The sequence below is a fragment of the Microtus oregoni genome, unplaced genomic scaffold (genome assembly GCF_018167655.1).
Source record: "Microtus oregoni isolate MIOR12 unplaced genomic scaffold, Mior012 000010F_ref0000083, whole genome shotgun sequence".
In the NCBI taxonomy this organism is placed as follows: Eukaryota; Metazoa; Chordata; class Mammalia; order Rodentia; family Cricetidae; genus Microtus; species Microtus oregoni.
In genome coordinates, this window is record NW_024543069.1 from 43,544,612 (window position 1) to 43,557,879 (window position 13,268).

General features: G+C 45.3%; 1 protein-coding gene across 8 annotated transcripts in view; it reads right to left on the reverse strand.

Annotated features, from left to right (window-relative positions):
• The window catches only part of Phc3 (polyhomeotic homolog 3), a 75,350-nt gene extending 71,362 nt beyond the window's left edge, over positions 1 to 3,988 (reverse strand). For 7 of the 8 annotated variants that reach the window (XM_041659323.1, XM_041659321.1, XM_041659322.1 and 4 more), the window contains exons 1-2: positions 3,962 to 3,988; positions 208 to 373 (exon numbers count right to left, since the gene is read on the reverse strand). In XM_041659323.1, coding sequence (XP_041515257.1) covers positions 208 to 373; positions 3,962 to 3,975 — 180 coding nt within the window. In that variant the 5' untranslated portion in view covers positions 3,976 to 3,988. Of the gene's footprint in view, positions 1 to 207; positions 374 to 3,366; positions 3,469 to 3,961 lie in introns of those variants that run through there. The other variant, XM_041659317.1, reaches the window with a different exon arrangement.
• Between the last annotated feature and the right edge of the window lie 9,280 nt (positions 3,989 to 13,268).

Sequence of the window (13,268 nt, forward strand, 5' to 3'; positions counted from 1 at the left end):
CTTAATATTACTTCTTTTCTTTTACTTGATTTTTGACAATACTAGAGAACAAACACAGATTAGCAAGCACTCAACCACTGAGCTGCATTCCCAGACTGAACTTTTGCAATTCTATCTTAAGATATGAATCAACACATACAACGGACTTAGGAACAAAACAGTACACCATCTTCAGTCTTAACCTCACCACGCACATAGCTGAAATACCTGAACAGCATGTCGGTCTGAACCACTGTAGACAGAGATCTGCGGTTGCTGCATTCGAGAGGAGGAAGTGGTAATAGTGGTGGTGGTAGTGCTACTGGCTGTCGTTGACACTGAAGAGGTTCCAGAGTTTGGTTCGCTATCCATAGCTGCACTGTGATCCTTAAATCTGCAGACAACACAAAGGATCAGTACTGGTAAAAAGCACTATTTTATGAACTTTAATGAATACTCACTACAAACACAATTAGTTAAGAGTCTAAATGTCTTAATACAATAAAGCTAGCACACAATCACCAAATAGAAGGGAAACATACTTCTCCCATACACAGAATAGTTGATAGTAATATCTGCTAAACGGAATTCAAATGACTCAGAACAGTAACTGAGACCAAGGCTAGATTGAAGTTCATGTTTGTATTATTGAAAAAGGACAAATTTGAGAGACAAGAGAGTAGACACAGGGTCCCAGTCCTAATCAAGAAGCTATCCGCAATTGACACCCATTGGCAATGGGAAAATAAATTTTCTCCCAAGAAGTCTCACTGGATATATCTATCAAGGCACACTTCAGGGCAGGTCCCATGCCCAGAAGTCAGCCAATGCAAAATGAACTTTTATGGACCTTTTGCTTCATTTTGCTTTGTTTTGGCAATTTTTGTCTAAAATTGATCTTTTGGTTATTTGATTTTCGCTTTTGTAGGCCGTTGTGGGGGGGGGGGGATATATTTCTGGGTTTCTTTTTTCTTCCCATTCCCAAAGACAAGGTTTCTCTGAGTAGCCCTGGCTGTCCTCAAATTCAGAGATCTACCTGCCTCTGCCTCCCTAGTGCTGGGATCAGGCACGCGCCACTACCACCCAGCTGTTTCTGGGGTTTTGCTTTTGTTTTTATGTTTGTTTAAAAAGACTGAGAGGAAAAGAACAGAGCTGGGTAGGTAGGGAGATAGGGAGAATCTGGGAGAAATTGGAGAGGGAAAAAACATAATCAAAATATATTGTATGAAAACATTTTCAATAAAAAGGATAGATTTGAAGCCCAGAGGTGGTGGTGCACACCTTTAATCCCAGATCTCAGGAGGCACAGAGGCAGGCAGATCTCTGCGAGTTCGTGGACATCCTTATCATCAAACAGAGTTCCAGGACAGCCAGGGCTACACAGAACACAGAGAGACTCTGCCTCAAAAGGGGGGGGGGGCAGATTTGATAGATTTGAAACCAAGCAATATCAGAGTTCTCTGCTTATTTATGCCTTCTTGGATGTCTACAGGGAAGATATGTGTCTGTGTGCTCCTGTACATGGGAGTTATGAACAGTTCTAAGCCACAATGTGGGTGCGAGAATTGAACTCGGGTCCTATGCTAACTGCTGACCATCTCTCCATCCCTCAAAGTCATTCTTAGCTATACTTTAGAGAAGATTCCTCAGGACTTAAAATCACTAGTTTAACTGTAGGTGCCATAGGTTATTTAAAAAGTCTCAGGAAACCTGGTGTGGTGGCACACACACATGTAATTCTAGCATTTAGGGAAGGTCATCCTCAGCTAAATATGGCCAACCTGGGCTACACAAGATCCTGACTCTTAAAAAGAAAACTAATTAATTAAAGAATAAAAATTAAAAAGTTAGTGGGGCTGAAGAGATGGTACAATGGTTAAGACCACCAGTTGTCCTTGCAAAGAGCCTGCCTGGGTTGATGCTCAGCACCCACACAGAGGCTCATAACCCTCCGAACCTGAGTCCCTGGATCAGATGCCTTCTGCTGGCCTCTGAGGAGCCAGCCACAAACCATGGAGTAATGCAGAGACATATATGCAGGCAAAATACCCATACATATAAACATTTCAAGTTAATTTTTTTACAGCTCTCAGTAGCTTTTTTTATTAGTCTACAACATTGTCCTTACTAATTCTAGTACAGAGTTTAGCTTACTAACAGATTAGTCCACTGAAGGAAATGAAGTAGTCAATAAAAGCAACTTCTTTTTTGTTTGTTTGTTTTTGTTTTTCGAGACAGGGTTTCTCTGTAGCTTTGGAGTCTGTCTGGAACTAGCTCTTGTAGACCAGGCTGACCTCGAACTCACAGAGATACGCCTGCCTCTGCCTCCTGAGTGCTGGGATTAAAGGCATGCGCCACCACCACCCAGCTCAACTTCTTACACCCTTACAAAAATCTTTTTTCATGGAGAATTTAAAATTTGGAGCGGTGGTAGAATACAACTGACTCACTTTCCTATATACAGCTAGTAAAATACATTTTTGTAGCAAACTTTATAATCTTTCCCCCCCCCCAGTATTACAATCTTATGTCATTTATGCTATGGTGCAAAGTTTCACCTAACTAAATGTTTTAATAATCTCGAACCTCTAAGGTCAATCCCAAAGGCTTCCATGTTGTTCCAAACTGAAACCCACCAGCTGTCACAGCAGGGTCAGAGCCCCACGGGAGGTTTTACTAGTTTCCCCTTTCCTTATCTTTTTCTCCTGAGAAATAAAATTTAAACCAAGTGACATTCCCATCGTTGACAAGAATGTAACAAGGACATTGCTTGTCTTTCTAAAACAAAGCAGCGGATCACTATGTAGCCCAGGCTGGCCTCAGTGAGACTCATTCTCCAGCCCACCACCCCTGAATTAACATCCACTTTACAGAAGGGAGGGGAAAACGGGGAGGCGTGATTTCTCACTACTTCTTTTATTGTAAGTTGAACCATACACTTTTATACTTCGCTATTTTTTTTAATTGCCTTCTAATCAGCAAACCACAGTATCATCCGGCACCTGTTCAATATGACGCGCAATCAGCAGTAAGGTAAAATCTTACTCCAACTACCCTCTGTCATGACACGTTTGCACCATGTACCAACGACATCAAAATCCCAGCCCAGACCCTGGTCTTTCAAAGTCATATTCTGCTCAGCTGTGTTCTCAAGCCCAAACGCGATGGCAAGTAGTTAAATAGTCACAGAGAACCTAGACATTAATTCTAAACATTGGTGAGTGCAACTGACCAAAAATCATCGCATTACGTTTCGAGGCCTGGTACAAAAGAACACTTTCGGTTAAGTGCATGGGCTTGGCGTGGAAATAGCAGCACCGTTCGGCTATGCCCCCACAGAGGCCTACCCGGGAACCACTGAAGTTTCGAGTCGCTAACCCAGCATACCATCACAGCGCCACCCAAGAATGCGGCCCTCCAGGGAGGAGGCACGCCGCTGCAGCCCGAGCCCGGAGGGGCCAGCCAGGAAAGGCCCGGTGCCTCGGCCGCCGCTGCTGCCCGCCCGGACGCCTCCCCGCGGTCCCCCGCGGTCCCCCGCCGTCCCCCGGCTCCGCGGTCCCGCCGCACGGGCGGACGGACGAACAGCTTCGGGCCGCAGGAGCCAGCGCGGAGGCCTGGCGGAGGCCCCAACCCGACACACCTCGGCGGGGCCCGCGGCCAGGGTGACAGCCCAGGAAGAGCGCCCCAGAGCTCGCGTCCAGGGAGACCTCGCAGGCCCGGGCCCCCAGGGTGGCCGCACGGGTAGGGCCCCGCGGCGGCGGGGCCGGACCGCGCCACACGCACTCCCGAAGGGAGGCTGACCCGACCTGCCACCCTCCTCCTCGCCCCCCCCCCCGCCCCGGCTCCCCCACCACGCCGGGACTCTCGCTTCTCCTCAGCCCTGCACTGTCAGCTTCAGGGCCCTGAGAGCTCCCTCGGGGGGACGTGTCGCTGCCCTCCCTCGCCCCCCGGTTACGACATCAGTCACCAGCAAGTCACTCACTCCGCTTCCGCCATCTTCTCTCCTCCATCACTACCACGGCGTGCGCATGCGCCTCCCCTTCCCCTCGCCCGAGCCGAGGGGCGGGCTCCGAGCTACCCAGGGGGCCCCTAAGGTCACGTGAGGCCAGCGAGTCGCTGTCTCCCTCCCACCTCAGCTCTCTGCGGAGTGGCCCGAGTCTCCCTACGGATCGCTAGCGGTCCTTCGCAGCCACCCGCTAGTTCTAGTCAGAATCTTTGCCTGAGGCCAGGGTCTGCGACTGAAATAGAAAAGTTCTGCTTAGCGCAGGAGTAGAAGTTGATCAAATACTTGCAAGAAGTCCTGGGTTCAATCCCCAGCACCGGTGGGGCGGGGCCCGTAGAAAATGTAGGCAGGAGAAATTATAAAAATCCAAAGGCTGGGCTGGAGAGATGGCTCAGTGGTTAAGAGCATTGCCTGCTCTTCCAAAGGACCCGAGTTCGATTCCCAGCAACCACATGGTGGCTCACAACCATCTGTAAAGAGGTCTGGCGCCCTCTTCTGGCCTTCAGGCATACACACAGACAGAAAATTGTATACATAATAAATAAATAAATATTAAAAAAAAAATCCAAAGGCATCCTAGGCTATATAGAAAGGCTAGTCTGGGCTATATGAAACGGGAGACCTTGCCTCAAAAAAAGAAAGCCAAAAAATGACTACAACGGGGGCTGGAGAGATGGCTCAGTGGTTAAGAGCATTGCCTGCTCTTCCAAAGGACCCGAGTTCGATTCCCAGCAACCACATGGTGGCTCACAACCATCTGTAATGGGGTCTGGTGCCCTCTTCTGGCCTGCAGGCATACACACAGACAGAATATTGTATACATAATAATAAGCATTTTTAAAAAATTGACTACAACTGTAAAATATTAAATATGTGTATCCGAAGTAGTCTTAATCTGCTGAGTGGATTTTGTAGACATCCGTACACTTACATCACCTTACTTCACAGATCCGTGAAGCATGTAACAGATAGTTCTGTTCTTGACAGAAAAAGAAGCATTCTGATCATAAATAATGTCTCGTGTTTGCTGGGATCAGTCAGGGTTGCTGTTGCTGTGAGGAAGGACCATACCCAAAGCACCTCGGGAGGAAAGGGTTATTTTGGCTTACACTTCCATCACAGTTCACCGTCAAAGGAAATCAGGACAGGAACTCAAACATGGGTTCGAACCTGGAGGCAGGAGTGGATACAGAGGTCCTGGAGGATGCTGCGAACTGGTTTGCTCAGCCTGCTTTCTTATAGGACCCAGGACCACCAGCCCAGGGGTGACCCTACTCACAATGGGCTGGACATGCATCATTAATTAAGAAAATGCCCAGCAGGCTTGCTACAGCCTGATCTTATGGAGGCATTTCCTCATTGGAGGCTCTCTCCCCTCAAATGACTCTAGCTTGTGTCAAGTTGACATAAAACTAGCCAGTACAACTGACTCCTTGTCAATTTGACACAGAAACATATATCACTTGGTAAGCCACAATCATTCCATTCTTTTTCTTGCCCAAGATCACACATAAAGACATCACAATAGAAAACTTTACAAACGTCAACAGTCCCATCCTACAGCCCTTAAACATTTAAATATTTAAAAATGTAGTCTCTTTTTAAAATCCAAAGTCTTTTCTAATCTAATTCTCTCAACAATAGGCTCCCATAAAATCGAAAATAAACTAAATACTGCCTTACTTCAAGAAGAAAGAACCACGGATAAGTCACAATCAAATCAAACCAAAACCAAACTCCAACTGTGTAAATTCCTCAATGTCTGATGTCCAGAGTCCACTCACAATCTACTGAGACCCTCTGAAGGGCTCAGGTCAAGTCTCTGGCTCCATGTTCTACAGCACACACAGCTAGGCTTCTAGTTCTAGCTGGCTCCAGGACTGTCGCTGGTTTTGGTGGTCATCTCATAGTACTGACACCCCCAAAATGCTGGGGTCCTCTGTGGCAACTGGGCTGCACTTTCCCCAATAGCCTCTCCTGTGCTGTCTTCATGGTGCCAAGCCTCATCGTCCTTGTGTGACTCCTTTAACTGTTACTGCGGCTGCATTTTCACCAATGGCTTCTCCTGGCCTCTCCCAGTGCCAAGCCTGAGCTGTTCTTCCTGACCCCGTCATGTCTTCAAAACCAGGACCACCTGGGTGACTTCTACACTACCAAAGTCAGCTGTCTGCAAGAGCTACAACCTTGGTCACCTCTGGAACGCAGCTTCTGTATGCTGGCTCTGAGGGAAAACTTCCTAGAAGATTTCACCTTAATGATGCGGCTCTCTTCTTAATCCTCCTAATTTCTCAGCACCGGGGGACTGCCGTCAATTGCCCCACTTCTTCAATGGTTCTGCTTTCTTGTTAGCCACGGCTGATTCCTCAGTTGACCAGAACCACCGATCCTTAATTCATATTGTGCAACAGCGACACTCAAACTTCCCTCTGGAACTTCACAAGCTGGGAGGCCTCCAGCCTCTGCATTTCACACGCATTCTTATCTTCCAAGGCCATAGAACAGCTGCCAAGCTTTGAACACCCAATGGCAATCCTGGTAGCAAAATCTCTACGTAAGGTTAAATTACACTTAACCTTGGAAGGGAGAGTAGCATTTCCCAAGTAGCCTCACAATGTCCCTGTTCCTCTTTTTCAATCTGTTAGCAATTTTTAAACATGATTTTAGATTGTCTCAGACCTATTGAAAATCATTAGTCAGGGTTCTCTAGAGGAACAAATCCCATAGACTGAAACACACACACACACTCAGAGAGAGATGGGGGGGGGGAGAGAAAGGAGTTTCATTCGAGTGGCTGACAAGCTGTGGTCCTACAATGCTGTCTACCAGCAGAGAGCACAAGAATCCAGCAGTTGTTCAGGCCACGAGGCTGGATGTCTCAAATGATCTTCAGTATATGCCAAAATCCCAAAGAAATAGGCTCTAATGCCAGAAAAGGAATGGACTTGACAACCAGAGTGAGGACAAGCAGGCAAAGATCGAGGGTCCCTCTCCCGTGTCTTTTATATAGGCTACCAGAAGAAAGTGTGGCCCAAATTAAAGGTGGCTCCTCCCACTGCAAAAGATCCAGATTTAAAATGAGTCCTCCCAACTGGTCAGTGGTGGCACATGCCTTTGCACGCCTTTAATCCCAGCACTCAGGAGGCAGTAGCAGGTGCGTCTCTGTGAGTTGGCGGCCAGCCTGGTCTACAGAGCAAGATCCAGGACCGTCAGAGGCACACAGGGAAACCCTGTCTCGAAAAACAAAACCAAAACAGTGGGTCCTCCCTCCTCAAATGACTCAGTTAAGAAAAAATCTCTCACAGGTGCCATGAGCACTTTAGTGATTCCAGCCATAGACAAGTTGACAACCAAGAATAGCCATCACACACATTCACTGAGAAAATCAGTTTTACTGCAAACCCATCTTAATTATGATATGGGTGAGTGAAAATTACACTTAACCTTGGAAGGGAGAGTAGCATTTCCCAAGTAACCTCACAATGTCCCTGTTCCTCTTTTTCAATCTGTTAACAATTTTTAAACATGATTTTAGATTGTCTCAGACCTATTGAAAATCATTAAGACCCTTTGAAAGTTTTATATACTAGTTGGGGGGATGTACAATTATATATTTGAATGCATGAGGCATAAAATTCCACTATATAAATTAGAAAAGGGCATATAGACTTACTTTCACTTATTAACAGTAATGTGCTATAACCAAACACTTACTAAATCGAATAATCTAGAAGCTGAAAATGTTTCTATAGCCTGCCACCTCTCTGTCAGTCACATGCTTGCCAGTCCTATCTTCCTTTGTACACTTGTGAGTAGCAGTACACACTGTTGGCTTTATCTCCCCGGGTGCTGAATAGTGACAGCACAGAGCATTAAACTGCAAGGGCACTTAGCTGTCACGTGATCCAACAGAGCAAACATCCATGTTAACTGCAGAATTCGGACCATGACCACCTATCACCCACTACAGAGGCATTTTTGTCATGAGACCTCAGTACAAGTAGGAGAATACCCAAGAAGCACTCAACGATGCCTTGGACCGTTCCTGCTCAGCCTTTCTGCATGGTGTGCATTTAACCCTCCACCAGCATCCCAGAGAGTTTGAGAAGTGGGACTTTAGGATGAAGCCAGTTTGAGTCCTTTTTCTGTCATACCATCATTTGTGAACCCCTGAAAACCATTCAGCCCCAGCTTCAAATGATATGCTCATCTATGTCCCCACCACCGTGGGCACAAATGAATTCACCAAAGCACAAAGTTGTCATTGTATACCGCCTCCACTGTTACCAACTATGGTAGTTAGCCTTAATTGTCTACTTGATGCAACCTAAATCATGGGAAGAGAGCTTCAGTAAGAAATTGTCTGTTTTAGGTGTGTCTGTAGGCTGCTGAATTAAATCAACTGATGTGGAAAAACCCAGTCCACTGTGGGTGGCCTCATTCCCCAGGCAAGGGCTCCGGAACTGTATAGGACTGGAGAAACTAAGCTGAGCTCAAGCAAGCCAGCAGGTGTGCATTAACTTCTCTTGGCTCTTGGCTGTGGATAGGTGTGAGTAGCTGTTTGATAACCTGCCTTGACTTCCCCATAATGACAGGCTGTAACCTGGACTTGTTAGCTAAAAGAAACCCCTTTCTTCACGGGTTGATTTTTGTCAGGGTATTTTAGCACATGAGCAGAAGGGAAACTTGTTCACCAGCCTCGGCCAAGCTACCATTCCCTTTCTCCCAGACTGCAGCAGTGTGCACCTGCAGGTCACCCTGTTTCAACCCCTGTTCTGTGCTCTGTTGTTCACACAGTAGCTCGCAGGTGGAACGTAAACCACAGTATGACGCTGTGCTGCTGAAACGCTCCAGTGTCTTTCCGTCCTGCTTCTCTCAGAGCCTTGAATTCTTAGCACTGACTTGAGAGAGGCATGCTTGAACACTCTCCTCTTATTTCCCCCCTCCTCTTTCCTCGCTCTCCCCAGCCTGGACCTTCACTACACACTTCTGCTATGATATTGCACCTCACCACAAACCAAAAAGCACCTGTTCCACTGAGCGGTATTGACACACACCTTTAATCCCAGCACTCGGGAGGCAGAGGCAGGTGGATATCTTGAGTTCGAGACCAGTCTGGTTTACAGAGCAAATTCCAGGAAAGCCAGAACTACATAGGGAAATGCTGTATTGGAAAACCAAAAACCACGGGAATGGAGATATAGCTCAATGGTTAAGAGCACTGACTGCTCTTCCAGAGGACCGGGTTCAATTCCCGGCACCCACATGGCCACTTACAACTGTCTGGAACTCCAAGATCTGACAGGCTCACACAGACAAATATGCAGTCACTAATGCACATAAAATAAGAATAAATAAATTAGCTGGGTGGTGGTGGCGTACGCCTTTAATCCCAGCACTCGGGAGGCAGAGGCAGGCAGATCTCTGTGAGTTCGAGGTCAGCCTGGTCTACAAGAGCTAGTTCCAGGACAGGAACCAAAAGCTACGGAGAAACCTTGTCTCAAAAATCCAAAAAAAGAAAAAGGAAAAAAAAAGAATAAATAAATTATTAAAAAAATGAAAGCCAGGTGGTGGTGGCGCATGCCTTTAATCCCAACATTCGGGAGGCAGAGGCAGGTGGATCTCTGTGAGTTCAAGACCAGCCTGGTCTACAAGAGCTAGTTCCAGGACAGGCTCCAAAGCTACAGAGAAACCCTGTCTCGAAAAACCAAATAAATAAATAAATAAATGAAAAAGAAACAAAAACCAAAAAAGCACCTGTCCAAAGAAAGTATGTGTCCCCACTAAAATCTCTGAAATCAAGAGCCATTTCCTCCTTTATAAGTTATTCACCTCAGTTATTTTGTTATAGTAACAGAAAGCTGATTTACACCAGATTATTTATTCTACAACAAATGTTAAGCTTCAACATAGTATTGAAGGAGCAATGTATTTTGGAAAGGGAGTAGAATATTTTCCAGGTAATTCAGTATTTGGAAAAGGGTAGCTGAGTGTGTCATTCCCAGCAATTAGGAGGTAAAGGTAGAAGGACTAGAAATTCAAGGTCATATTCAGCTAGTATATATATATATATATATATATATATATATATATATATATATATAAAAAGCCTTTATGATGTCAGGCACTGGCTCATACTCAATGAGGTTAAGAAATCGCATCCTCTCATGAGATCACATAGCAACATCTTGGTCCATTCTGGTCTCATCTAAAGACTCAAGTCTGCACTCTATTCCTCCCCACAAATGTCCCCTGGTTTCTGCATTTCTTAGGACTAAATCTAAAGGACCTTTTTTTAAACAGTCTTTTTATTCAAAAACATCATCCAGTTTCTGCTTCCTGCTGCCTTTAGACACCAGCCTCATCCAATCCTCACCATTCAAACACAAGGAAAGCCTTTCCCCTGCTCAGTCTTTGCAGTCACCATCAGCACCACCAAAATTAGCAGTAATAAAATACCGAGGAGGAGGAGAGACAGAACGTACTGAACCCCAACGACTGCTTGGCATGGGCTCTACCACCCACTGTACACAACAGTCCATGATGCAGACCTTGGTCTTCGTCCTGCAGAAGAGCTTTGTCACGTTAGTAAGATTAAGTTGCGTTAGCAAGGCCGCAGAGTTACTCAATGGCAGGACTAGCATGTGTGATTTTTTTTTCTTTAAAATTTATTTTAGGGCTGGAGAGATGGCTCAGTGGTTAAGAGCATTGCCTGCTCTTCCAAAGGTCCTGAGTTCAATTCCCAGCAACCACATGGTGGCTCACAACCATCTGGAATGAGGTCTGGTGCCCTCTTCTGGCCTGCAGACATACACACAGACAGAATATTGTATACATAATAAATAAATAACTATTAAAAAATTATTTTATTAGTTATGTGTGTACATATGCATCCGATGCATACGAGTGTGGGCTCGCACGTGCCTTCGTGTGCACACGGAAGTCAGAGAATAGCCCTCAGGAGTCATTCTCTTCTACCCCTGTGGGGTCCAGGGATGAGACTTATGCTGCCAGGTTTGTGTAACAAACGCCTTGACCCACTGAGCCGTCTCACCAGCACCCGAAGGCGGGCTTTTGGCTCACCTCCTCTACCTACTGTCCTCACTTGGTATTGTTTTTTAAACTACACATACCATTTTCTTGTGCCACTTCTCACAGCCTCTCCCAGATGGAATCAGCTGTTCCTATAGTGTTCAATATGCATAGCACTTACCAAGGCTTTTTTTAAGCTGAGATATAATTCATAGAACATAAAATTTACTTAAAATAAATGCTCAGGAGTGTGTGTGAGTCTATGCACATGATTGTGTAATCAGCATTCTGTAATTTCTGTCACCCCTCTAGCAGCCCCGTGCTGATCATGTTTTTCTCCTCTCTCTGACTTTCCTGCTACTCCAGGTAACAACTAACCTGCTTTCGGTCTCTGCAGATTGCCCATTGGGCATTTAATATAAAAAGAATCATATGACGGGTGGTGGTGGCACATGCCTTTAATCCCAGCAGGATTAAAGGTGCCTCACCGCCTACCAGCTCAGCACATTTAATTCTATGAAGCCAAATTCATCTTTTTTTTTTTTCTTTTTAGCTGGGTCTCACTACGCAGCCTTAACTGTCCTGGAATTCTCTGTGTAAACCTAGTTGGTCTGCAAGTCACAAAAATCCACCTGCCTCTGCTGGGACTCAAGCTGTGTGCTTAACCAAGCCCGGCCCATTTTTTTTTCTTTTGTTGTTTGTGGTTTCGGAATCATATATAAGAAATAGCTCTCTACGTCGAATCATAGACCAACGACAATCTCTCCGAAGTGTTTTAGAATAAACTCTTACATCCAGGTCTTTGATCTCCTTTAGGTTCGTTTGTATAAGCAGCTGAGGGAGAGGTCCGCCTTCACTCCTTTGTGTGGAATGAGTAGCTAACTGTCCCAGAACCATTTGTTTAAAAGCAACAACAGTGAAACTGTTCTTTTCCCCACTGACTTACCTTGAACCTTATCACAGGCCTTTAAGTAAATATTGGTGGAGCTCGGCTACTGTGATCTACTTAAGTGTAAGGTTTATGTTTTCCTACCTAATGTCTAGCAAAGGACTAAGTATAAGCCTTCAATAAACATATCTGATGGGTGAAAAGCTGATTTACAACTTCTAATATCGACCCAAAAACGCTGAAGCTAGACCATGCTAGGTGCACAGGAAGGTTTTATACGTGAAGGTGAAAGTTGAATGGATTTTTCAAATCAAAGGCTCCCAGCACGGGGCTCTAGTCTTAGAATTATAGACTGCCATTAGTCCTGAAGATCATCAATCCTGTCTTTTCTGCTGAGGAAAAGCAGGCTTGAGCAGCCTAAAAGCAGGCCTTAGCCTGTTACCTGTGTAAGGAGGCTCCTGGTTGCCCTTGAACTAAACACCCAACCTTTGCTTTTGAGCTCCTGATAAGGTGGCTTTTATTTTAGTCTTGATGAAAGTCTTTTCTAAATGGATGGGGACTGCTTCTGTTTCTGAGATAACTTATCAGAGAGTTTCGTTTGTCATTGTTTGTTTTTTGGTTCTCTAACCTGGCTGTGTCTAATTACATCTGGGTTTCTACAGATCCTACCTGTTCTCTCAAGATGAACAGTTTCCTTGGTGTTGCGCAGCGGGACTGCACGCACACAGTCTTAACGCTATTTGATGTGTGGCCTTTCCAAGAGAACTACACCAACTAGAGAGACAGAAACATTATCTCTTAGTTTATTAAAAGAAAAGAAGTTTGTATCTAGTGGACATACAGTAACTTTCTTTTCCTTTCCTTTTTTTCTTTTTTTTCTTCCTTAGGCATCCACTATGTCAACCAGTCTGCTCTCAAATTCACAGAGATCTTCCAGCAACAGATATTTCATGGTATCTTTTGTGCATTTAAACAATTCCTTTTTCAAAACTATGAAATTCAACTGGAGATATAAATCATAGCACAAGCAAGGCCCTGAGTTTAACCCACAGGACAGGAAGAAAGGAAGGAAGAGAGGGAGGGAGGGAGGGAGGGAGGGAGGGAGGCTACCAGCCTTAAGTTCCATTCTTTTCCCTACCATAGAAAGGGCTCCTAAGTTTGCAGCTGTCTCACCTTGAACAAGTCCGTTTTCTCCTCTCGAAAGCATAGCAGGTTCAGGCTTGTTTAGTTCTCGGAAGGGAAGGAGAAACCGTAGGTTGCTTTAAGTGAGAGGCTCAACAGAGGCAACAGCTTTCGTTTGGAAAACATTCTAGTAGTTCACTGTCGAAGCAACAGAGAGACCAATAGCCTAATAAAGAATATGTGTAA